Raw genomic sequence first — 24,016 nt, 5'->3', positions numbered from 1 at the left:
GGCGGGACGGCTTCGACGACATCAAGGAGAGGTATTTCGGATCCCCCCGGAGCTCGGCCCAGCGGCCGAGGGAGGCCGGGGGAGAGGGCGAGGAGATCTGCCGCTACATCGACCGCAGCTTCGCCTTCTGGAAGGAGAAAGAAGCCGAGATCTTCAGCTTGGAGGAGTGATGCTGCCCGCTGGCCGGGAGGGCGGCGGGGAGCCGCGGGCTGCAATAAAAGCCTTTTCGGTTCCTTCTGAGCTGAGTGAGGCTTACCCAGGGCAATGGAGAGGGACCGCCCTGCCACCCCGACCCCTCCCATCCCCCCTCACCCCCCCCCCCCCCGGCTCCCCGTGGCGAGGCGGCTGCCACCGTTTATTTGTGGCCGCGGGGGAGTGAGCTCACATCCTATATTTAACACTGGGCATCGGCAGACATAGCCCGGGGGGAGGGGGGGGGGACACATCGCGGGGACCCCCAGCGACCGATGGGGGCGGAGAGGGGAGGGGGGGAGGTGGCGAGGATGCTGCTGCGGGGGTGCCTTCCCCCCCCCCCCCCAGGCTTGCTGTGCCCGGCCGGTGCTTCTCCAACAAGCAGCGAGGCTGCGGGGAGCCGGCGATGCGCAGCAGCGGGCGGCTCTGCCCGCACGGTGCCTTTAAGAGCAGCGAGCGCTGTCCCGACAACACCTAAAAATAAAGCGTCCCAGCCCGTCCCGCCGGGATCCCGTGTCGCTCCGGGCTGTGCGCGGACCGCGGCCGCTTCTCTCCAGGCAGCCGGAGGGCTGCGGAGCCCAGGTGAGAACGGGGAGGGAGCGAAGCGGAGCAGGGCTGAGCCGAGCCCTAAAAAACACCCCTTCACTCCCGTGACAGGCTCGGCAGAGCAGCTCGCAGCGGGGGGCAGAGAAAGTGGAAGCGGGGTGGGGGGGTGTTTGTGTGTCCAGGGGGTATTTCTGTCCCCGGCGGTGCCTGCAAACTCGGCCCGGTCGTGCTGGGGGGGTGGTGAGGGGGTTGGATGGGGGACAGGGGGCTGTGTCATCGCCTTTCTCTGGCAGGGGCACCCCTCGCCTGCCAGCGAGTCCTCCCGGCCATCCCCCCCAGCACCATGGTGAGGAACGTGGACGACTTTGACTTCTGCGTGCCCTCGCACGCCCAGGGGGTGCTGGAGGGGCTGCAGCAGCTGCGCGCCCACCCCAAGCTGTCGGACGTGGTGCTGGTGGCCGGGGGGAGGGAGTTCCCGTGCCACCGCGGCGTCCTGGCGCTCTGCAGCCACTACTTCCGAGCCATGTTCTCCGGGGACTTCGCCGAGAGCATCGCGGCGCGGGTGGAGCTGAAGGAGGTGGACCCCGGCGCGCTGGAGACGCTGCTGGACTTCGCTTACACGGGGAAGGTCACCATCAACCAGGGCAACGTGGAGGGGCTGATGGGGACCTCCAGCCAGCTCCACTTCCCCACCATCCAGAAGGTCTGCAGCCGCTACCTCCGGCAGCAGATGGATGCCACCAACTGCCTGGGGATCTGCGAGTTTGGTGAGAGCCACGGCTGTCCCGAGGTCTCCTCCAAGGCCTGGTCTTTCTTGCAGGAGAACTTTGAGGCTGTCTCTCAGCAGGAGGAGTTCCTCCAGCTCTCTAAAGAGAGGTTGGCTGTCTACCTCTCCAATGACCAGCTGCAGGTGCAGGAGGAGCAGAGCCTGGCCGAGGCCGTGCTGCGCTGGGTACGCCACGACCCGGGGCCCCGAGCTCAGTTCCTGCCTGAGCTGCTGGAGCTGGCCCACCTCGTCTCACTGCCTGACCAGTACCTGCAGAACCTGCTCGCCACTGAGCCCCTCATCCGGGACTCAGATGCCAGCAAGGCTCTTGTTGCCCAGTCCCGTGTCAAGGTGGGTGCGCCCTGCCCCAAATCCCTTCCCCTGAGCTGATGTAAGGGGGGGGGGAGGCTGAGCTCAGAGCCATATGGTCCTGCCTTGGCCTCTCCGTCAGGGGCAGAGGGATGCTGATGCCCAGAAGAGCTCCCTGACCCCACCACAGAAACTGGAGGAGGTGCTGGTGGTGGTTGGTGGCCGCGTGCTGGAAGAGAGCGAAGATGAGGATGGGGAGCTGGAGATGCAAGCTGCCCCCAGGAATTTTGCCTTCTACAACCCCAAAAGCAGTGAGTGCCCATGGCAGGGACGGAGCAAGTGCAGAATTACCTGGTGTCTGGAGGGGCACTGGGAGCTGTGGGGAGGAAGAGTGAAACAGGGCTGGCTTATGAGGCTCCTGCGTGGCTGGGGGGGATCATCACGTGGCTCTGCTGGGTTTCAGGGCGCTGGGTGGCTCTGCCTGACTTCCCCGATTACAACAAATGGGGCTTCTCCCTGGTGGCTCTGAACAACGACGTGTATGTCACAGGTAAGTGCTGGGGCTGCTGGCACGGGGTGGGGAGCCCCGAGGAGCGGGTTGGAGGCTGAGGGATGAAGATGTGGGCATGGGGGCACTGGTATGGGGCCAGGGGTTATGATCCTCTTTGAGCAAATCCCTCTTCTCACTCCCCTCTTGGGTGGACCTGGCCACTGGCAAGGGCTGCCTGGGGACAGCTGCATGCAGGGTGAGGGGTGGGTGCTGTTTGACCTGTCCCTCCCCAGGTGGCTCCCGGGGGTCCCAGAACGACACATGGTCGACAACCCAGGCCTGGTGCTTCTGCCCCAAGGAAGGCACCTGGCAGCCCATCGCTTCCATGCTGAGAGCCCGGACAAACCACACCAGCGCCGTCCTCAATGGCGAGATCTACGTCATCGGGGGTAAGAGCCCGCGGGCGCCGCCGGGGCGGGAGCCCAGGGCTGCCCGGGGGCAGCGGGGTGGCTGCAGCGTCCCCCCTGCGCTGCAGGGACGACGGTGGAGGTGGTGGAGGTGGAGCGCTACGACCCCTACAGCAGGGCCTGGTGTGCCGCCAGCCCGGCCCTCAAGTACGTCAGCAACTTCGCTGCCGCCAGCTGCTCGGGGAAGCTCTACCTGGTGGGGTCCTGCGCCGTCAAGTACAACGCGCTCACCCTGCAGTGCTACAACCCTGTCCAAGGTGAGAGCTGCCCACCCTGCTCAGCCCTGTCCGAGGGGAGAGCTGCCCACCCTACTCATCCCTGTCCAAGGGGAGAGCTGCCCACCCTGCTCAACCCCAGCCAAGGGGAGAGCTGCCCACCCTGCTCATCCCTGTCCGAGGGGAGAGCTGCCCACCCTGCTCATCCCTGGCCAAGGGGAGACCTGCCCACCCTGCTCAACCCCAGCCAAGGGGAGAGCTGCCCACCCTGCTCAACCCCGGCCAAGGTGTCAGGGGGGTCTGGCAGTGGCTGTGGCACAGGGACAGCCAGAAGCAGGGGTGCCAGCAGGAGCTGTGGTCCTCCAGCACAGCGTGGACCTGAGCTACAGTGGCGCAGACTCCCTGGGGCAGAGTGGTGGGGGAAGCTGCCCACCTCAGGGAGAAACTAAACCCCTGGGACAGCTCCCCCTCCTTCTAGGCAGGTTGCAGTGGGCTCCTTCATCCCAAACCACCACTAGATAATGTGTTCCCCCCCACCTTTTCCTGTGCAAGAGCTTTGTTAGGGATGGGGCCTGAGGATGATGCTCTGCCCAGCTGCTTGCTCCCCTCCCTTTCACCCCCCTCTACCCCCAACCCCGAAACAGCTGTGGGCTTGGCAACGCTGCTGCTGCTGCTGTTGTTGTTGTTTTGGAGAAACCCCAGGCAGGCCTGTTGCTGATGGCTGCTCCTTGCAGATCTGTGGAGCCTGATCACATCCCCCTTCATCCCCAAGTACCTGTCAGCCCCGCGCTGTGCCACCCTGCACGGCCTCATCTACCTCATTGGGGACAACACCAAGAAGGTCTACGTGTACAACCCAGAGGCCAACATCTGGCAGAAGGTAGCAGGATGCAGGGCTGGGTGCAATCCCCCTCTTGGGGAGGTGGAGCCATTGTTCTCTCCCCACCAACACCCTACAACCATGTCCCTGCACCCACAGGTGCCAGCAAGCCCCATCCCTCCGCCCTGCTTATCCCTTGGCCCTACTAACCCCTCTGGATCCCAGGATGACCCCAACACTTCCTTTCCCTGCTCCCCTGGCACATCCACACTAGGAATGCAGCTGGGCCAGGGGGAAGGGGAAGAGGGGGGGTGTCTCCCACAAAACCTCCTGCCCCAGACCCCAGCAACCCCACCCTTGCTCCCACACAGGGATGCTGCTAAAAGCAAGACACAGACCCCAGTGCTTACAGAGAGGGCAGGGCAGGGGGGGTGCAGGCAGTGGGTGGGTGGTGGGAGGTGCTGAGGGGAACCCCCAGCCTCACCTCCCCTCCCCTCCCCTCCCCCAGGTGCAGCTCCTGCACACACTGCACGAGAACGGGGGGATGGTGCCACTGGGAGACCGGCTCTTCGTTACTGGTGGCCACTGGAAGGGGATGGACGGGGACTACCGGGTGGAGATGGAGGTGTACGACTGTGCCAAGGACACCTGGAGGAGGGAGGGCTCCCTGCCCTGCCTCTGGCTCTTCCACAGCTCCTCCTCCATCTTCATGGACACCTCGAAGTGGACAGAGGCTTTCCAGGGCGACCAGGGGTAGCAGGAGAGACCCCCCCCCCCTCCTCCCCCCCTCCCCAGCACGGCCTGTCCCCCTGCACAGCTGCTCTCCCCCTTTCACCTCTCTCCTCACTGCTGGTTCAGCTCTTCAGTGGGGGGGATGGACACTCCTTTGCCAGGCTGGCTGGGGCACCAGCACCACGTGTGTGTGTCATCCTCCCCCCCCAGGGTGAAGTCTTGTGCTTATAAACACGCTTTGGCTGAGGAGCCCTTGTAGGGCTGGTTCTTTGGGTTCACTGGTTGGTTTGGGGACTGCACCACAGAGGGAGGAGGCTGGGCAGGAGCCACCACAGAGCCCCTGGCTCATCCCCCTCGTGGGACCATCCCCCCCACAGGCTGCAGACAGGAATTTCAGTGCTTTGGTGGCCTCTGCATTCAGCTGTCACACCCTCCCCTGGGCTGAAGCCAAAGAGCCTCTCAGTTCCCAGAGTCAGCACCCTGACTCTGCAGCAACAGCTGGGAGCAGAACTGGGGAGGGATAAGATACCAGACACCTCACAGCAATAAGGACCTGAAGCCCTGCTCCTCAGATCCCACCCAGGCAGGCACAGAGCCTGCCCTCACTCCCCCTGCCTGGCAGGTCCCCCTGGGGAGAACCCTCTCCCACTGGGGAGAACCCTCTCCCACTGGGGAGAACCCTCTCCCACTAAACACCAGGAGCAAACTCCAGCCACTTTTGCCTCTACCACCCAGGAGAAACCCCCAGTGCTGCCTGCATGCAGGAGGAGAGGAGGCAGCTGCTCTGCAAGCAGCATCTGTCTCACTCACAGCCCCCACCTCAGGCCCAACACTGCCTTCCCAGCACTAGGACAGCCCACACTACATCAGCCCAAGCTGGGGGCCTGGGGTACCACAGTGTCCCACACGGCACAGCCTGAGCAGGAGCCCCCCCTGAGCCCCCAGACTCCCCCAGGGCCTCAGGGAGGCACAGCAACACTGCACCAGATGCCCACAGCACCTCTGCCACCTGGGTTTGTTTGCTTTGCCAAGACATCCATGGTGGGTGGTGTGTGTGAACTGACAGGACAAGAGAGAGATGATTGGCAGCCAGTGAGAAAACCCTGCCAGGCAAGAGAGCCCCCAGCTCTTAGAAAACACCCCAAAGATTTATTTACACTGCAGAGCATCCAGCGGGCCCTTCCCTCCCCCAGGCAGGTAGGTACCCACCCACCCACCCTCCCCAGCTCCACCCCCACCTCAGGGGCAGGGCAGGGCAGAACAGGGCAGGAGAGGGCCCTGCTGCCCCAGGCTGCCCCTCAGGGCTGTACCCTGACCAGCAGGACGGTGACGTTGTCGGCCGAGCCGCGCTGCACGGCCTTGCTGGCCAGCCTGTTGCACGCCGCCTCGTAGCGCGCGTCCGCCTCCAGCCTGCCCTCCCTCAGCGGGAGGGTCTGGTCCTGGGGGGGCAAGGAGAGGCAGCCCTGAGTGCTCCCAGCAGAGCTGGCTGGGACAGCAGGGGTGGTTCCCAGCACAGGGGAGCAGAGCAAGCAGGGACAGGCTCAGTGGGACCCTGGCACTGCAGCTCGTGCCCCCCCATCCCATCCCCTGCCCCCCGCCCCAGCAGCCACCCTGCTGCTCTCACCTCCAGGCAGGACACAATGAAGTTCACAGCTTCTTCTGGGGTAAAGACTTTGAAGAGACCATCACAGGCTATCAGAATGAACCTGGAGACCAAGCAGAGACAAAGTTCCAAGGCTGAAGCTTTGGATCCCCAGGCTGCAGCTGATCCGTGAGCGTCCCCACCGCAGCCCAACAGCAAGACAGCACAGAGCCCGCCTGGGAGACCCCCTGAGAGCAACACAAGTCCCCTGGTGCTCCACAGACCACCACCCAGGGAGCTGAGACAATTCAAAGCACAGGCCAAGGAGCCTGGCAAACCACCTCAGACCCCCTGGCAGCCCTACTGACACCGCACCCTCAGGCAGGGCACTACACCACCCCCTGCCAGCAGCTCTGTTGTTGCTCCAGGAACTGTTTCTTTCTCCTTTTCAATCATTTCCAGCCACTCTCTCTCCCCTGTGAGGTGGCTGATGCAAGGGAAGAGAGAAACCCAGTCCCTCAGGTGCATCCCTGCAAACCCTTTACCCTCCCACACTCCTGAGGGATGCAGAAACCTCAGCTGAAGCATTCAAACAGAAAGAGAGCCCCTGAACCCAGCCACAGAGGTGTAACTGGGATCAAACCCTCTGCCACAAGGTATCCCTGCAGAGCACTGAGATGGCAGGAAGGCTGAGGTGAGGAGCCCTGTGTACCAGCTCCCCACAGGAGGCTGGGGGAACAGCCTGCTGCGTGCTCCCTGCCAGCACAGGGGGTTGGACTGACCAGGAGCCCTGCTGGGAATCACTGGACAAGGCAAACTCCAGCCAGCCCACAGAGGTGGTCAGCCCCCCAGGGCAGCACCTGTCTCTGAAGACATGGGTTTGGAGCCCCCAGGCTCAGAAATCTCAGCAGCTCACTCGATGTGGAACTCTAAGCCCAGAGAAAGCAGCAGCACTGGGTTACACTCTCCTCTCAGAGAGCCCACAGGCTGTCCCAGGATGGAAGCTCACAGCAGCTTGTCACTGCCCAGCACTGGGAAAGTGTGTCAGACCTTCAGAGCCCAACACAAGGGTGCTTGTGGGCACCATGGGGGCTGGACACAGCTCCTGGGCAGGACAGGGATCCAGAGTGAAGCCTCCACCAGCTGCTGGGACACTGCTGTGGGAACTCAGATGCTCCTTCACTGGCAGCCAGGGACAGGACAAGAGGTGATGGGCACAAACTGGAGCAGAGGAAGTTCCACCTGGACGTGAGGAGGAACTTCTTTGCTGGGAGGGTGGCAGAGCCCTGGGCCAGGCTGCCCAGAGAGGTTGGGGAGTCTCCATCTCTGGAGCCATTCAGCCCCCATGATCCTGGACGCTGCCCTGTGCAGCCTGCTCGAGGGGACCCTGCTCTGGCAGGGGTTGGGCTGGGTGGGCTGCAGAGGTCAACCCAAACCACCCTGTGACTCCTTGAAGGGAGCCAGAGGCTGACAGCACTGCTGCAAGGCCAGTTTCTCCAAGAGGAGCCCTCCCAGTCCCTCACACTATGCAGCAGCAGCAGCGTTGCACCACTGTGCAGGTCAGGACCAGACAGCAGCACCCTCTGACTCTGTGTGAGGAGCCTGAAGTGCCTGGGTCCCCCCAGCTGAGCACACAGGGCTGTGAGGGTTCTACTGAGCAGAGCTGGGTCACAGTCACACCCCCTCCCAGTGGTGTAGCTACCCCTTACCTGTCGTTGGGGGTGAGCTGGCAGCGCTTTATGTCCGGCACAGAGATCACCCCACAGCGCTTGTACTGCCCGTCCCCGATGGAGCGCGACACCTCCAGCACCCCCAGGACTCTGCCATCCCTGCAGCAGGGCAGAAAGCACTTGAGAGCCCCCTCCCCAACACAGGCACAGCCCCCCCCCACCCCTGCCCTGCCTGATGGGGATGTTCTGCAGGCTGCTGCCTTGTCCAAGCTCAGCTCTCCCCTTCCCAGGCTCCTGCCCTGCCTGCGTGTCTGGGGGAAGCTTTGGGCAGCCAGTGGAGAGGGAGAGGCAGAAGCAAAGGCAGGGGAATTGAAGGCTGTTTGTTTGCCATCCCTCTGCCCCAGCTCAAGGCCTGCTGAGCCCAGCTCAACTCCTGGGGGTGGGGGCTTGACCTCACCCAGTTTTGGGAAGGTACCTGGCAAACTGCACTTCAGCTGCAGCCCAGGAGGAGAGCAGCAAGCCCAGGGCTGAGCCAGCAGCCCTGCCCAGCAGGACACCAGCTCCTCCACTCACTGCCTCAAGCTGGGGGGAGCTCCAAGGAGCTCAGTTCAGCTGGGGGGTTCCAAGGAGCAAGAGCCACACCACTTTCTCCTGATCACCTGGGTCTTTACTACCCACTGATGGTGACAAACAGCTGTCACAACCCTTCTCAGCAGCTCTGGGTACTGAGCTGGGTGTTGCCCCAACAGCTGCAGCTTCCCACACTCCACCTTCCCAACAACTGAGCATCTTCCACCCCAACAAAGGGTCCTCTGCACGTTCTGGAGAGACACAAGCTTGTTCCTCTTTTAGTCCAACCAGCCCTGCTGGAGATAAAGCACCAAGCCAGGCACACCAGGGAAGAGAGGTCTGATGCTCACAGGCTTCCCAACTTCTCCTGGCTCCAAAACATGTAGATTCAAGCAGGAGGAGAGGCTCTCAGGCAGCCAGATGGTCCCCCCAGTGCTGGAGCAAGCTGACAGACACTGGCCCATCTCTTTCTTGAGCAGTAAGAAGCTTCAGCAGCAACATGTGCTGTGTGGAGACAAGGGGAACTGACAGCCTGGCAGAACTGAGCCCACCCCTGCCCAATCTAGAGGGCACTCTGCCTCCTCACACTAAGGTGCTTCACCTGCACCATGTGCTCTCCTGTGGGGCTGGCACTAAAGGAAGGAGCAGCCTTCAAAGGCAGCAGGACAACCCAGCAGGGAAATGAGAGACAACCACCTGAAAAGCCACACACACACACACACAGAGGGATGTGAGGACAGTTCTGCTCTGGCTCCAGACATCCCCCTCCTTCTGCAGACACCCAGTGCCACCCAGGGGGTCACACCAACCACCACTGAGGGCCTCCTGTGCCCTCCCAAACCATCCCCCTCCTCACAGGACAAGGAGAGGTCACGATGTGGGCTGTGGTCAGCGCTGCAGCCTGCTGCAAGCCAGAGCTCCTTACACAAGGCCAGTGCTGCAGGAGTCAAGCTGCAACCCCCCAGGCCTGGAAGCTGAGAGTGTGATGCACACAGGCTCCTGCCTCCACAGGCCTCAGGGAAACCAGCCCCAGCCCACCACCTTGGGCTGCTAAATCCAGAGCCACCTCGCTGTGCCTCCCCCAGACCCCAGGCTCGCAGCAGCTCCAGTGCTGAGCTCACTGTGCCTCCCCCAGACCCCAGGCTCTCAGCAGCTCCAGTGCTGGGCTCACTGTGCCTCCCCTAGACCCCAGGCTCTCAGCAGCTCCAGTGCTGGGCTCACTGTGCCTCCCCCAGACCCCAGGCTCGCAGCAGCTCCAGTGCTGGGCTCACTGTGCCTCCCCCAGACCCCAGGCTCGCAGCAGCTCCAGTGCTGGGCTCACTGTGCCTCCCCCAGACCCCAGGCTCGCAGCAGCTCCAGTGCTGGGCTCACTGTGCCTCCCCCAGACCCCAGGCTCGCAGCAGCTCCAGCGCTGGGCTCACTGTGTCTCCCCCAGACCCCAGGCTCTCAGCAGCTCCAGCGCTGGGCTCACTGTGTCTCCCCCAGACCCCAGGCTCTCAGCAGCTCCAGAGACCCAGTGCTCAGGCTCAGACTCCACCCAGGGTCCAGCTGTTTCCCCCTGCCCCCCCCAGCCTCCAGCCCCTCACCTGACGTTGCCTCCAGCCTTCTGTATCCGCATCCGCTCCTCGTACTGCGTGGGGTTGTGCTCCTTGCTGAGGCTCAGCGCCACGTGCCGCTCCCCGTTGTACCGGCACAGCACCGCCTGCGCTGACAAGAGGCCTCCTGAGTCAGCACCGGCACCGGGGACAGCTGGGGCCACCGGCACCGGGGACAGCTGGGGTCTGCACTGCCTGGGCCACCGGCACCGGGGACAGCTGAGCTGGGGCCACCGGCACCGGGGACAGCTGGGCCTGCACTGCCTGGGCCACCAGCACTGGGGAGAGCTGCCTGAGAGAGCTGGGGCTGCAGGCACTGGGGCTGCAGCTGGCTGGCAGCAGCACCACTCCTCAGGGCTCAGTCCCAGTGCTGGTCCATACTGTTGTTGGAAATCCAATGCCACATCCAAGCCCACTCGTGGTACCAAACTGGGAGCACTGGTGGCACTCAAGAGGGATGAGAGGCCCGGCAAAGGGATCTGGGTGGATTGGGTATCGGGCAGTTGTCTGGTGTGGAGCTGAGCAAGGCTGTGTGCCAGAGTCTGCACCCAGCAGGGAGTCATGCCAGCACCAGTACAGACTGGGAGAGGAGATGCCAGCACCAGTACAGACTGGGAGAGGAGCGGCTGGCAGGCACCCTGCAGAGAAGGATCTGCTGGTGACAGCAGCTCAGCAGGAGCTGGCAGCATCCCCAGAGCCCAGGGCAAACAGCATCCTGAGGGCTGAACAGGGGAGTCCTGAGAGGGGCCTGTCCCCCCTGCTCAGCACTGTGTGGTGCTGGGCCCCTCTGCTTGAGGGGGACACCCAGGTGGAGGCAGCTGGGGGGCTGGTGGGTCCTGTGAGGAGCAGCTGGGGGCCCTGGGCTTGGCTGGTTCAGAGAAAAGGGGGCTGAGGGGTGACCTCACTGCAGCTTCCCAAGGAGGGGACGTGGGGAGGGAGGTGCTGAGCTCTTCTCCTGGGGACCCAGGGGCAGGACAGGTGGGATGGCTCCCAGCTGCACCAGGAGAGGGTGGACAGGACATGAGGAAGCATTTGTCCCCTCCAGGGTGGTCAGACCTGCAGCAGGACTCCTGGAGAGCTGGGCTGTGCCCCAGGCCTGGCAGCCCATGCCCTGAACAACAGGCTGAAGGGCTGGTCAGCCCTGGAGTGGGCAGGGCAGCACTTGGACTGGGTGGGTCATTCTAGGTGCCTTCCAACAGGAGTGCTCTGTTCTAGACACTGTGAGGTGAGTATCTCTCTCCCAAGAGCTACCAAGGTAAGTACCTCTCTCCCAAGAGCTACCAAGGTGAGTATCTCTCCCAAGAGCTACCAAGGTGAGTATCTCTCCCAAGAGAGAGCTGCTACACTGCTGTTCTCCAGTGCAGGGGCAAGACAGACACCCAGCCACAGCAAGATGCTTTGTGAGCACAACTGGGGAGCTCCTAGCAAGCGGGACACCCCACCCCAACAGCTCACCACCCTTCAGGTGAGTAAGGCTCCGGGAGCAGCAGGTGTCCCCATCCTGCTTACCCGGCTGTCCCCGAGGTTGGCGATGTAGAGGGTGTTATCCACAGCCAGGACACAGGTGGCGGTAGAGCCGTCCTTCCACGCCGGCTTCCTGCGGGCAGGAGAAGGGGGATCACTCAGGGGATAGTTGAGGAGGCAGTTGCAGAGCCCTCCTGGGGCAGCGTCACACAGCAGCCTGGGCCACTGCTGCTGGTGAGCAGCTGGGGGAGGCCAGGAGGTGCTCAGAGCAGCACCCTGCCCGTGCACAGCCAGCCCAGCCCCTGCCAGCCCAGCTCCCCACACCCAGCCCCTTCCACCCTGCTCCCCTGGGGCTGCAACAGGCTCAGGCACAGCACCTGCCCAGAGGCTGTAACCCCACAAGCCAACAGCACCCCACACTCCTCCCTGGGAGGCTCCTGCTTTGCACCCAAAGGAAGGCACACTCAGGGCTGGGGTAGTGTCACCCCCATTAACACTGTCTTTTAGTCACAGCCCTTCCCACCCCAGCTCAGCACCACCACTCAACTCCAGCCCTCTCTCCAGGAACTGAACTTGCCAGGCTGGAGCTCAGATCTTTAGAGCTCCAAGTCAAACAAGAAGCATCTCTCAGGTTACAGCTGCCAGGCTGGTCCTGCCCACACTGCAGCCCAGCTCTGGTGCCATCTGTCACTGAAATGAGCTGTCACAGAGCCTCAGGGGCTGGAAGGGACCTCCAGAGCCCATGGGGTCCAACCCCCTGCCAAAGCAGCTCCCTGGGACAGGGCACACAGTCCAGATGGGGCTGGAATCTCTCCAGAGAAGGAGACTCCACATCCCCTGGGCAGCCTGTAAAAGGGAACTTCCCTGATTGGGAATCAAACCCAGGCTGAACCCCTCCACACAAGCCATTTACCCCACAGGCCAGCTGCTGTGCTTTGCAGCTTCATTTTCAAAGCAGCTGCTAGAAACAAGCTTCAGATGAGAGCAGCTCTTTAGCAACTCACCTGTTTGCAGAAGTGAAGCAACCAAGACTTAGCCAGACACTGGGAGAGCAAGTCTGTTAGCAGGGGGCATTGGGAATGGCCTGAGAGCCATGCTCCAGCCTGGCAATGTCCTGACAGGGCTGCAGCTCTAGAGAGCGCTGCAGACAGCAGCCTGCACAGTACTGCCCCGCAGAGACCACTCCTGCCATCGCCATGGAGACGCTGTGGCAGGCAGGCACGGCAGTTCTTCCAAAAGAAGGCAGAGGAGATGCCCTGGGTAGGGACAGAGGTGCTTTTCTGCTCATGTTTGGGCTCCTTCCTTCACCAGGAAGGTGTATTTTGGCCTAAGGGCTCCTACAGATGGCTCACCACGGAGTTAAGGTCAGAAGATGCCACAATCTACCCCAGCAGACATCTACAGCCTGGCACAGCTGAGCTGCACAGGGCTCTGCCCAAGCAGAGACCCAGCTTCAGGCTTCCTCTGCCCTGCTCAGGCCTGGGAGGTGCAGGAAACCCAGCTGCAGGAGAAGCATTCACACTCACTGGCTGGAGGCCTGCTTTAGAAACTCTTCATCTGTGTGCTTGAAGGTGTCCAGAAGGCATCTCTTCACAGTCTTCTCCACACTGGCCACCTCACCTGGTATCAGACAGGGGAAACAGCAGCTAAGCTCCAGGTAAAACATACTCCCAGCCTCTCCCTTCACTCAGCCAGCAGCAGAAGTTTGCTTGGCAGCACCTATGGAGGATGAATGACATGGCTCTGTCCCACAGGGGTGTTTTCACTCCAAGTGGCACTGCCAAACCTGGCAGCAGCTCATCCCAGGCTTGCTTAGTGGTTCACACCTGCACCCTTGTGCCCAAAACAAGGCTTCCAGCTCCCCCCTTCCCCAGGAGACAGCACAGCCCAGTGAGGCTAAGGGACTGTGGAATCAGTCTCCCTGCCCACTGCCAGGCTGTGCAGGCAGGGATGGTGCTGGCTGCTCTGCTCTCTCACCTTTGGGGAATCTCTTGATGAGGTTTTGGTGCAGGTTCCGCGCTGCGAACTTGGAGGCTCGGACACCCCCGTGGCCATCGAACACGGCGAAGTAGGAGACACGGGAGCTGGGGGGGCACAAAGGGCAGCAGGGGGGGGGCTGAGAAGGGCACCCAGCCAGAGCCTGGCACCCAGCACAACCCCCTGCACCCCCAGGCACCCACCAGAGTGGTGGGTGCCTGGTTCCTGGGCCCTCTGTGAGGCCAGTGATGGGATGTGCCCCCAGGGGAGGCATCCCCCAGCTCTGTTCGGGCAGCTGAGCCCCACTTACATTTGGGAGGGGAGAGGCTGGCACTCCTCAGTGATATCATTGAGGATGACATGTGCATCCTGCATGTCTTCCCTTTCCCCTTTCCTCTCTGCCACGTAACCCTTCAGCCTGAGGATGCTCACTGACCCTGCAAAAGGGAGCAAAAGCAGACACAGGTGTGTAAACCCAACCCCCTCCCCTCCACCTCCCCAGCCTCAAAACCAGCAACCACCCTGCAGCACCCACTGCTGCTCCTCACTCTGCACCACAGCACCTGGCACCTGCTGCTGAGTGAGCTGGGTCTGGGGTCAGCCAGGGCTCTCTCTCTCTCTCCCCCTGAAAAGGGAGGGGTGGGAGGGGCACCATGTGCCCACCCAGAGGGAACAGGGCACAGCTTCCCAGAGGGTGCTAAGGGCAGGGGAGCAGGGGCTGCTGTTTCCAGAGCTACACCCCTCCCTCTGTGTTCAAATGGCTCCTTCCCAAAGCTGCACCACAACCCAGGAGCTGAGTGCTCTGCAGGTGACAGCAAGTCTCTCTCTCTCTGGTGCAGAGACCTGTGGATGGGGTAACAGAGCTTCTCCTGCACATGTCAAGGTCCCTGCAACAGCTTCTGCCACTTCAGAAGGCCCAGCTTAGGCAGGCAGAGAGCCCTAGGGAGCTTGAGGGGCCTGCACAGGCTGCTGCAGCAGCCTGTCCCCTGGAAAAGGCCAAAAAAGGCAAGCAGACTGAAAAACCAAAGCTCTGGCCTGGCCTGGCCCAGCCCACCACCAGGAGTGCAAACGGAGTACATTTGTTTTCAAACTGTCTGAAAACCTTTACAAACTTTCTTTTCCACAAGCTCTTCCCTGCCATTCTTTTCTTCCTCCTCCAAGGACTTCCTCTTCTCCCCTTTTCCATGGCTCCCTGCTGAGGGGACTTGTTCAGCAGCACCAGAGGCTGAAAGAAAAGCACAAGAAGCAGGTGGCTGAGGTCTTCTTCCAGGCTCTACACCTCAGGCCCAGCACAGCTGTGTTTGGCAGGCAGGTTGTTACCCTCCCCACCCAGTCACACTCTTGTTTCTTAGCTACCAGCCTTTTTTTTTTGGCAGTTAACTGCTCAGGAAGTTAGTGTTTCAGGTTGGAACACTTCTATGACTGCCTGTAAACTGTGCCCACAACAACTCCAAGCAGTGGTTTTTGCTGCCCTGAAGGTGCAGGTTTGTTAGGGAACAGGTTAGGAATAAAAGCTGGCAAGCAAAACATGAGTCTCCTGACCCCAGAACCCCAGGATTCTCCTTCTAGAGATTTGTTTTGCTCTGGCATGGTGAATCATCTCACCTCCCAGGTGCCAGCAAAGGCTCAGCTGCACACAGAGAGTCTTGCCAGAGCAGCAGGCTGGGTTTGAAGGCAAAGTTTGAAAGAAGGAAGCAGCCTGGGGCTGCAGCAGCAAAGCAGCAGCAGCAGGGGGCTGGTACCAGCTCTGCTCCCACCAAGTGCACCCCTACTTTCACCCCCAAAGCTTTTCAGACACAAGAAGCAGGTGTGCCACGAAGCACCAGGGAGCTGCCTGAGCTCAGCAGGGGCTCAGGGAGCCCACCCAGCTCCTTACCTGTGTCACTGCTGCTGGCTGGTGGGAGATCATCAAAGAGTAAAGAGCCTCCTGTTCCTGGAGCATGAGAGAAAGGCAAGAACAACTCAACAGCTTTGTCCCTTTGAGGGAGGAACACTCTGTTCACACTCCTCCTGAGGGGCAGGGATTCCAAAATGCCAGTTTTCCACTCCTGTTACAGGGTGGCAGGTGCCAGCTCAGGCCTTACCTTTGCTTCAGGGAGTGTTTATGGGGGACATATTCATATGGAATACATTACAGGACATACATGGAACACTCAGGTTACCCAAAACCCCACCCCTAAAAACACACATTAAGAAAAGCAGCTGCTTTTTTGCACACCAGTGGTGATAAGCCAGCTGCCTTTACCTTGTCTAACATGAAAAGGGGGTCACACCAGTTCTATCTGGAGAGATGCTGAACACACATGAAGCAGGACCAGAGCATCCATACCTGAGTCAGCACCACTGGCTGGTGGGAGGTCATCAAAAAGCAGAGGCCCTTGCTGTGCTTCCTTCCCTGTAAGACACCCAGGGCAGAGTCAGGAACCAGTCCAGGCCTTCTGGGAGGTCTGTCCCCAGGGGAGCTCAGCCAGGGGAGCTGGGAAGCCCTGGGCTACCTTTTCTTGGGCTCTTAATTGAGGCAGCTCCTCTACAATTGAGCCATTCTCCCCCCTCTACTTCTTTTAACAGCCCGAACAGCGTATTATGGGCTGGGAGGAGCCCGGAGAGCACCCAGCTATCCCAGCCAATGCCACCACAGCTCCCACAGCGGCCCAGGGAGGGGAGAGGCCCCAGCACAGGCCCCGCTCCGCAGCCCAACGAGCCCCGAGGTGGAGCAAAACAGACCCAACCGCCAGGCAAACCCACCCTGACCCCCTTCCCCCCCCAAAACCCCTAAAAAAAAGCCTTTTCCACCCATTTCTAAGCCCCCTCCCCGCTCCTGCGGCCTCCCCCTCAGCCCCCTCACAACCTCCCGCCGCCCCCACAGGTGCTGAGGCGGGAGGGATGGAAGGTGAGAGGGAGGGAGGGCGGGCGGGCCCGCCGCGGCCCAGCCCCGGGAGGCGGCCCAGCCCCGGGAGGCGACCCAGCCCCCTGAGGCGCCGGCCCCGGGAGGCCGCGGCCGGGCCAGGCCCCGCCGCAGGGCCGCGGCTGGGGCAGGAGCTGGGTACCGGCCGCCGCCGCCTCACCCGCCACCGAGGAGCCCGGCTCGGGCAGGTCCCCGAACAGATCCATCCCGCCGGCAGCGCCGCCGCCGCCGAGGCCGCTTCCCCCAGCCCAGGCGCCGCCCCGGCCCCGCCAGTCCCTCCGCGGGGCCAATCAGCGGCCGCGGCCGCGCCCGCACCGGCCGAGCGCCCCGGAGGTGACGACGGGCGGGAGCGGAAGAGCCCGCCCGGCCAACCCGCCCCGCCCCGCTGGGGAGCCCTGTCAATCACTCCCGCCAATCCGGGCGCCAGCGCCGCGTCTCCTCCGCCAATCGGAAAGCCGCGGCCGCCCCGCCAATCAGCCCCCGACCAATCCCGCGGCGGCTGCGGGGAGCGCCAGGCTCCGCCCCTCTTGTGCTTCCCGGGCCGCGCTCCGTGCCCGGCCCGGCAGCTGGTGCCGGCCCTGCCCCGGGAGGCAGAGCTCGGCGGTGCCGGTTCCGCCCCAGCAAGGAGAGCTGGATGGTGCCGGTACCGATTCCGCCCCGGAAAGGAGAGCTGAGCGGTGCCGGTACCGGTTCCGCCCCGGACAGGAGAGCTCAGTGGCGGCGGTACCGGCTCCGTCCTGGCAAGGAGAGCTGGGCGGTACCGGTACCGGTCCCGTCCCGGGCAGGAGCGCTGGGCAGTACCGGTGCCGGTCCCGTCCCGGAAAGGAGAGCTGGGCGGCGGTACCGGCTCTGTCCCGGCAAGGAGACCTGGGCGGTGGTACCAGTTCCGCCCCAGCAAGGAGAGCTGGATGGTGCCGGTACCGGTTCCGGCCCGGCAAGGAGAGCTGGGCGGTACCGGCTCCGCCCCGGGCAGGAGAGCGGGGCGGTGCCGGTACCGGTTTCGCCCCGGCAAGGAGAGCTGGGCGGCGGTACTGGTTCCGGCCCGGGAAGGAGAGCTGGGCGGTGCTGGTACCGGTTCCAGCCCGGGATGGAGAGCTCAGTGGCGGCGGTACCGGCTCTGTCCCGGGCAGGAGAGCTGGGCGGTACCGGTGCCGGTCCCGGTTCCGTCCCGGCAAGGAGAGCTGAGCGGGCGGCGGTTGCGTTAAATGCCACATTTATTTCAGAACCGAACAAGCCTCACGTGCGCGCGGACGGCCGGGACGCGGGGACCGGGGGTCGCGGAGGCCGCCGCCGCTCCCCCCCCCCCCCCCCCAACTCTCCCCATCCCGCCCCGCCGACCCCTCACGCCGGAGCCTCGGGCCCGCGCTCCCCGCGCCCGGGAGGCCGCGGTGGGGAAGGGCCGGGGGGCCCCGGCCGCGCTGCTGGCGAAGCGGAGCTGGTGGGGCGGCCGCCGGGCTGGCTTCTCCCTCGGCCCGTCCCCCCCAACCAGCTGAGCCGAGTGCGCTGCAGGTTTGCTGGCCTCAGGCGTGACTCGGGCTCCAGCTGGAGGGCGCCGGGGCCGCGGCCGCCCCGCCCCGGCGGGTGGGCCCGTGTCTGGTCCTTGGCAGACGCAGGTCCCATCGCTGCCCGGGGGGAGCCTCCCCTCTCCCCAAGGGCACCACCCAGGTTGATGTTTCAGGTGGTACCAACTGGTTCTTGCACGGGATGGGGGAGCTGGGGGGGGTGTGTGTGTGTTACAGCCCCGGACCCTGCGCTGCACAGGGGGTCCCAGCCCTGGGGGGGTCCCAGCCCCGGCCCGAGCTGCCCAGGGTTGGTCCCGGCCTGGGGGGTTACAGCCCCGGCCCCTGCGCTACCCAGGGGGTCCCAGCCCTGGAGGGGGTCCCAGCCCTGGGGGGGGTTACAGCCCCGGCCCCTGAGCTGCCCAGGGGTTCACAGCCCTAGGGGTGGGGGGGTCACAGCCCCGGTCCCTGCGCTGCCCAGGGGGTCACAGTCCAGGGGGTCACAGCCCTGGGAGGGTCACAGCCCCGGTCCCTGCACTGCCCAGGGGGGGTCACAGCCCGGGGGGTCACAGCCCCGGCCCCTGCGCTGCCCAGGGGGTCACAGCCCTGGGGGGGTCACAGCCCCGGTCCCTGCGCTGCTCGGGCCGCGGCTGCCGCCAGGCAGCCCTCTGGGAAGGGCAGGAGGCAGCCCCCAGCTCTCTCAAACGGATCCTGGGGAGGATGGTGGAAGTTGGATGGGGAGCTGTTCCCGGGCAGGTGAACTGCTGCCCGGCCGGGCTGGGGGGGGCAGCAGCCGGGCTGGGGAGGGGGAGCAGCCCGGCAGGCCAGGGCTTCGGGGCAGAGCGATGGCGTGAGCAGTGGTGAGGCCGGACAGGACAAGCCAGGGCTTGGGGAACATCCCGAAACCCTGCGCTGCAAACCCCTCCCCTCCCTGCCCTGAACCCCAAGCTGCGCAGCACCCGCTGGGGGTCCCTTCAAGCCTCTGCTGGCCTGGCCTGTCCCTACCCCTCCGTCCCCACCCCGACACAAGCGTAACGAGGAGATGGCACCACGTCCGACACACACACACACAGAGGTGTGTACACACACACACACACACACACACCACAGACAGTGCAGGGAGCTGCAGCAGAGCCGAGGGAAGGTCAGGCCTGGAGGTGTGACAGCAAAAGCCGGGGAGGGATGAGTGGAGGAAGCAGCTGCTCGGCCTTCCTGCCCAGAGCTGTGCTGGGTGTCACCCCATGGGTGAGAGACAGGAGGAGAAGGAGGCGCTGGGGAAGGTGGGAAGCAGCAAAGGCTGGGGGAGAAGGAAGGGTCTTTGCAATGAAGCCACCTCTGGTGCAGGAAGCCCCCCCCCCAGTGCTGATGGAGGCAGGGGGGGGAGGAGGTGGAGGAAGAGGGAGCGAGAAGACACCAGCTACAACGGTAAAAGGAAGCCCCCATCCCCACTCCCAACACCCCCCCCCCCCTGCAACCCCTCTGACCTGCTCTGAGCCTGTTGTCCTGCTGGGAGGTGGAGGGACACAACAGCCCTTTTGGGAAGGGGTGCCACAGGGGGATTGGGGATTGGGATGGTTGTTCCTAGCCCTGACTCCTGGGGAGCTTTCCCATACACATTTGGAAGTGGCCACCTGATCCTCCACTCTCCCTGCAGGGACAGGACCCTCAGTGTCCTGCTTTAAGAGGGGAAGGGGGGGAAAATCCCTTTGGACAAGCCCCTCCTGGGCCTCCCAGGTGGGGGTAGTGGAGGTGGGCTGCATCCTCGTGTTTGGGCAAGGAGAGCCCTGCGTGGGATGACGGGCAGAGCCATCCCCACAGGCCTCCTTTGCCCAGCAGCAGGTCCCAGCTCTGAAGGGAGGTGTCCCATCTGCATGGACGTGGGTGCCCCAGCCAGCCAAGACAGTGGGCTCCCCCCCCCCTTCCAGAGGTAGATGGGGCAGGTAGGAATTGCCTCCTTTGGGAAGACAAAGTGGTGAGCTGTCCAGCCACCGCTCAGGGGAGAAGTAGTTTAAGCTGCAGGGGGGTGAGGGTGGGGTGGGGGGGGCAAAGCAGGGGGTCGGGGAAGGGTGAGAGCACTGCTGCTGCTGCTGAGCATGTGCCAAGGATGTCCTGGGGATGGCATTGCTGGGACCCTGGCCCACTGGCAAGGCTCTCCCAGAGCCAGGGGAGGTGTTGTCCAGGGGCCAGGACCCAAGCTAAGGGGTTTTTGTGACGTAAATAGAAATAAATACTTTATAAATACAATCTTAAACTACCAACACCTGCTCTTTCCCTGCCGTCTCTTGCAGCCATCAATAAACCAGGGAATCCCCAACCCTAAACCTACCACTTTCCCTTGGGGTGGAGGCAATTCCTCCTGCTCTCTCAACCTCTGAGCTTTCCTGTGCTCCCACCTCTGGAGATGAAAGCCCAGCTCTTAGCCAAAAACCGCCCTCCTCCTCACTCCTTCCCCTGCCACAGGGAACCTCTGGAGCGTTACGGATGGTGTGACATGCAGGTCACCCATGGGGTAGGGGGCAGGAGATGGCATGAGCACAAGAAATCCTGCCCCAGGCGGGTCCAGGCTTTTTGCAGCTACAAAGAGAAGTGAAGTTTCCCCTGTGAAGGTGTGTGTCGAGCCAGATCCTTCCATGGAGCAGACAGCTGGGGCAGCAGATGGTGTGAGAGATCAGACGTTAACATGGGGAGTCTTGAGACAGAACCAGCTATCTTGATCCTGTTGGCAGATGGATGAGGTGGAGGGTGGTTTTTCAGGTTAGATTCTCATCTGGGCTGTTCTCCTTCTGGAAAGTTTGGATCTGGGTTGGAAAAAGAAGGTAAATCAAAGGTGTCAGAGATGCGGATGAGAAGAGGTGTGGTCCCCTGGGTTCTGTGTCCTGGCTCTGAACCAGAGCTGGAGGGATGTGGGAGGGCTCTCTTAGAGCACACAAATTCCTGCCCCTTCACTCCTGTTCCCTTAGTGCTGCCACTTGAGATGGTTCTCAAGAGCGCTGTGAGATGTCAGGAGTGGTGAAGGGCCAGTGGCTGTGCCACCAGGTGTTGAAGGAGCAGGCTTGGCTGCCTGCAAACCCCCCACCAGTGGCTTCCCTGCACCCCCCTTTCCCCCTGCACCCCCCCTTTCCCCCTGCACCCCCAGTACCTTATGGAGCCAGCCAGGAGGGGGTTGAAGGCATAGAGCCAGTCGTGCATGTCCTTGTCGCTGCTCGCCTGCAGCAGGATGCCCCGGTGCTCCGTGCAGACGGCAAAGGTGTTTGGGGTCTGCTGAGGGAGAGGCAGGGCTGAGCCCTTCATCTGAGGGGGGAGGGGGGGCACGGAGTGGGGCTGGCTGCCACCTCCCTACCTTGAGCATGGCCTGCTGGTCCTCGCTGTACTCCACCTGGGCCTTGGAGAGGTTGAGGATGGCCCTCTCAACCGCGTCCTTGTCCGAGTTGTAGATGTAGACGTAGGGGCGCCGCACCACCACGAAGCGCTTCACCCACCCGTTGGTGTGGGGCTCCAGGAAGTGCAGGTAGCCCTTCTTGGAGACGATGGGGCTGTGGGAGGCATGGAGGTCACGGTGGGATGTGGATGGTGAGGAGGCTGCAGTGGTTCAGGGCCCCAGCCCCCAGGGTGCTCCCTGCGCAGCTCCTACCTGACCCGCATCTCCTGGATGTCGGGTACCAGCAAACGTTGGGGCTCCTTCTCCTCCTCGGGCCGGTGGGCTGGGGATTTCTTCTGCTCTCCTTCTGCTGCAGGCTCCAGGTCAGGGCTCTCAGCCCTTGGGGAGACTTGGGGGGGTCTGGGAAGGGGAGAGAGGCCGGGGTGTAGGAGGAGTGGCAGCTGAGGAGCGTCCATCAACCGGGACAGCATCCCCAGCGGTACAGCTGCCTTGCTTGGGGCATGGCAGGGTGTCTGCCAAACCTCCTGGCCACCTTATTACCTGACCTCCATGGCATTGTAACGTCCTTCCACCAGTGATGGACAGGTTGAGGAGGGTGTGATTGTGGTGACCCCAAGAGCTGACATGGAGGGGTCTCTCATCAGGGTCACAGACATTTCAGACAGCTGTGGAGGAGCAGAGGTGTGGATTCAAGCTTCTGCCAGAGGCCAGGCAGAGGCACAGGCCCAAGGCCCAGGTGCCTGCTCATGGTGGGAGAGGCAAGACCACCGGCCAAGGGCTTGTCTCCTGCCACAGTCCCAAGAGCCACCAACTCCACACCACACCAGGGCAAGTGGAGGGAGCAGGGTAAACTCCCACAGCAGTGCCCATCTGCCCCCACCCCCAACCAGACACCCCATCCCCCCCAGCCAGGCATCGCTCCTGCCTGCCAGTCCCATGGAGCCCAGGCCAGCAGTGGTACCTTGCTCTCACTTGCACTAATGCAGACGTGGCTGTGGCTGTACTCCCTGTTGAAGGTGTGTGTGAGCAGGCGCAAGCACTGTGGAGAGAGGAGCACAGTGAGGTGGGAGGCAGCCTCCTCCAGCCTCCTCCTCCCACTCCTCTTGGGCTCTGTCCTGCCACAAGCCCTCACCACCTTGTTCAAGTCCCTCCCCAGCTTCATCCCCCCCCCACCCCTGAGCCAGGGATGCTGCAGTGAGGTACCTTCACAGCCAGTTCCTTCTGCCTCTCGCTGGGGGTCTCGGGGGGAGAGGTGCGGCCCTCGGGACCCCCGTCGACAGAGAGTGGGGAGGAGACACAGGAGGTGCTTCGGGAGTCAGAGTCCTCACTGGAGCAGGGGGACAGGGTCTCCAGGCCCAGGCGCTGGGTGGTCTCCAGCTTCTCACGCAGGAGCAGGTAGTGCCTTGTCTTCTCCACCTGGGCACAGACAGCCAGGCTTGGGGTTGGTCCCTTCCTTAACCAGGACCTGGCTTCCCAGGCCCCCTTCACCCCAGCCCTGCATCAGTTTTGGGGCTGTTCCCTTCCCTACCAGGACCTGGCTTCCCAGGCCCCCTTCACCCCAGCCCTGCATTAGCTTTGGTTCTGCTGGAAGCCAGCTGGAGCACTGGCAGCACAGCCCCGCTCCTGCCTCCTCCTGCAACCCTGAGGGCTGGCACACCCCAAGTGAGGAGCCCCCCACCCCAGCACCAGCTGCACGGGGCTGAGCTGCACCGTCTCAGAGTGTTTCCAGCCCAGACTCTTACTTCTTGCAGGAGGCTGAGTTTCTCCAGCTCCCACTGATGGTCAAGGATGAGGCTGTCGCTGCGGGGCCGCCAGCCAGCCAGGTTCTCCTCACCCCGCACGTAGGCCACAGAGGTGTCCAGCACACGCCGGCGGCGTCTCTGCATCCCTGGGGGGGGACAGACACACAGCTGGGGACACTGTTGCATGGCCCCTGCTGCCAGGCCACGCCACGCTGGGCCTCCTGAGCTCACAGCAAACAGCCAGGCAGAGGCACAGCACCCACCTGGGCTGCCAGCATCAGCCACGCGGCAGAGGCTCAGCTCGTAGACTCCTGTGACGCGGTTGCTGGAAGCAAAGGGAGGTGAGGTGTTAACAGGCTCTACCCCCACCCCTGAGCCCCCTTGTTTTCACCCCCCCAGGAGGGCTCCAGTCCTCAGGGGATGGGTCTCCTCCCCAGGAAGCACTGCAGTACCTCTCAGAAGCCCGCAGGCTGCCGCTGCCGAAGAGGTTGCGGATGGAGCGGGAGGCGGGGAGCTTCGCGTCCCGGGAGTAGAAGACCATGCAGAAGTCTTTGGTGATGACAGCAGGCTGAGTGCAGTTCTCCATCTGCAGCAGGGCAGGAAGGTGTGGGGAGGGGGTGGGCATCAGAGGGGCTGTAGCTTGGCTGCCTGGCAGGTCTCCCCCAGTCCTAGTGCCAAGCATTTTCCACTTCCAGGGTCCCACAGGGCCCCCAAGCACCAGGTTGAATCCTGCACCCTATTAGCATTGGTGCTAATCACAGAATCACAGACTCACCGGGTTGGAAAAGCCCTTTAAGATCATCCAGTCCAACCCTCCCTGTCCTGTGCTGACCCAGATCCCTGAGCACCTCATCTACCCCCCTGTTAAACACACCCAGGGGTGGGGACTCAGCCCCCTCCCTGGGCAGCCTGTGCCAGGCCCTGACAACTCTTGCAGGGAAGAACTTTTCCCTCCCATCTGAGCTGACCCTGCCCTGGCACAGCTTGAGCCCATTGCCCCTTGTCCCATCTCCTGTCCCCTGGCTGAAGAGACCATCGCCCACCTCTCTGCACCCTCCTGGCAGGGCAGTGGAGGTGGGGAGAAGGTCTCCCCTCA

The 24,016-nt window shown here is 63.0% G+C and overlaps 3 protein-coding genes across 4 annotated transcripts in view; 1 reads left to right on the top strand and 2 right to left on the bottom strand.

Moving 5' to 3' along the window:
* The first annotated feature begins 556 nt into the window (after window positions 1-556).
* Window positions 557-4,695, top strand: KLHL30 (kelch like family member 30). Its single transcript, XM_084267157.1, has 8 exons — window positions 557-774; window positions 1,032-1,855; window positions 1,956-2,124; window positions 2,277-2,363; window positions 2,597-2,752; window positions 2,839-3,027; window positions 3,720-3,865; window positions 4,314-4,695. The coding sequence occupies exons 2-8, from the start codon at window positions 1,082-1,084 to the stop codon at window positions 4,560-4,562; spliced, it is 1,770 nt and encodes a 589-aa protein (XP_084123283.1). The 5' UTR covers window positions 557-774; window positions 1,032-1,081; the 3' UTR covers window positions 4,563-4,695.
* A 1,076-nt stretch (window positions 4,696-5,771) lies between these two features.
* On the bottom strand, window positions 5,772-16,558 carry ILKAP (ILK associated serine/threonine phosphatase). 2 transcript variants are annotated; one of them, XM_084267736.1, is made up of 12 exons: window positions 16,461-16,558; window positions 15,725-15,790; window positions 15,272-15,328; window positions 14,498-14,620; window positions 13,706-13,832; window positions 13,396-13,502; window positions 12,945-13,038; window positions 11,464-11,551; window positions 9,946-10,061; window positions 7,829-7,948; window positions 6,162-6,243; window positions 5,772-5,976 (listed from the first exon to the last, which is right to left on the bottom strand). In XM_084267736.1, the coding sequence occupies exons 1-12, from the start codon at window positions 16,504-16,506 to the stop codon at window positions 5,836-5,838; spliced, it is 1,167 nt and encodes a 388-aa protein (XP_084123862.1). In that variant the 5' UTR covers window positions 16,507-16,558; the 3' UTR covers window positions 5,772-5,835. The 2 variants fall into 2 exon arrangements, with proteins under 2 accessions (XP_084123862.1, XP_084123863.1); XM_084267737.1 differs by having other exon boundaries at window positions 14,504-14,620.
* Window positions 16,559-20,554: 3,996 nt separating this feature from the next.
* The window catches only part of KIF1A (kinesin family member 1A), a gene marked incomplete at both ends in the record, with an annotated part of 33,012 nt that continues 29,550 nt past the window's right edge, over window positions 20,555-24,016 (bottom strand). The window contains 10 exons of the mRNA XM_084267193.1: window positions 20,555-20,597; window positions 20,939-21,057; window positions 21,140-21,332; window positions 21,431-21,577; window positions 21,719-21,843; window positions 22,140-22,217; window positions 22,382-22,594; window positions 22,921-23,066; window positions 23,184-23,245; window positions 23,373-23,506. Coding sequence (XP_084123319.1) covers window positions 20,555-20,597; window positions 20,939-21,057; window positions 21,140-21,332; window positions 21,431-21,577; window positions 21,719-21,843; window positions 22,140-22,217; window positions 22,382-22,594; window positions 22,921-23,066; window positions 23,184-23,245; window positions 23,373-23,506 — 1,260 coding nt within the window. The remainder of the gene's footprint in view (window positions 20,598-20,938; window positions 21,058-21,139; window positions 21,333-21,430; window positions 21,578-21,718; window positions 21,844-22,139; window positions 22,218-22,381; window positions 22,595-22,920; window positions 23,067-23,183; window positions 23,246-23,372; window positions 23,507-24,016) is intronic.

This window comes from Gallinula chloropus, assembly GCF_964237585.1.
Source record: "Gallinula chloropus genome assembly, chromosome: 8".
Classification (NCBI taxonomy): Eukaryota; Metazoa; Chordata; class Aves; order Gruiformes; family Rallidae; genus Gallinula; species Gallinula chloropus.
This window is presented reverse-complemented; position numbering and strand designations above follow the sequence as displayed.

What these genes read in the sequence shown, in the direction of transcription:
- KLHL30 (XM_084267157.1), top strand. Translation starts at nt 1,082, where the DNA reads ATGGTGAGGAACGTGGACGACTTTGACTTCTGCGTGCCCTCGCACGCC. An exon ending in CAACGACGTGTATGTCACAG is followed by an intron (nt 2,364 to 2,596) that starts GTAAGTGCTGGG and finishes GTCCCTCCCCAG; the next exon opens with GTGGCTCCCGGGGGTCCCAG. An exon ending in AGGCCAACATCTGGCAGAAG is followed by an intron (nt 3,866 to 4,313) that starts GTAGCAGGATGC and finishes CCCCTCCCCCAG; the next exon opens with GTGCAGCTCCTGCACACACT.
- ILKAP (XM_084267736.1), bottom strand. Translation starts at nt 16,506, where the DNA reads ATGGATCTGTTCGGGGACCTGCCCGAGCCGGGCTCCTCGGTGGCGG. An exon ending in AGCCAGTGGTGCTGACTCAG is followed by an intron (nt 15,329 to 15,724) that starts GTATGGATGCTC and finishes CTCATGCTCCAG; the next exon opens with GAACAGGAGGCTCTTTACTC. An exon ending in AGCCAGCAGCAGTGACACAG is followed by an intron (nt 14,621 to 15,271) that starts GTAAGGAGCTGG and finishes CTTTTCTTTCAG; the next exon opens with CCTCTGGTGCTGCTGAACAA.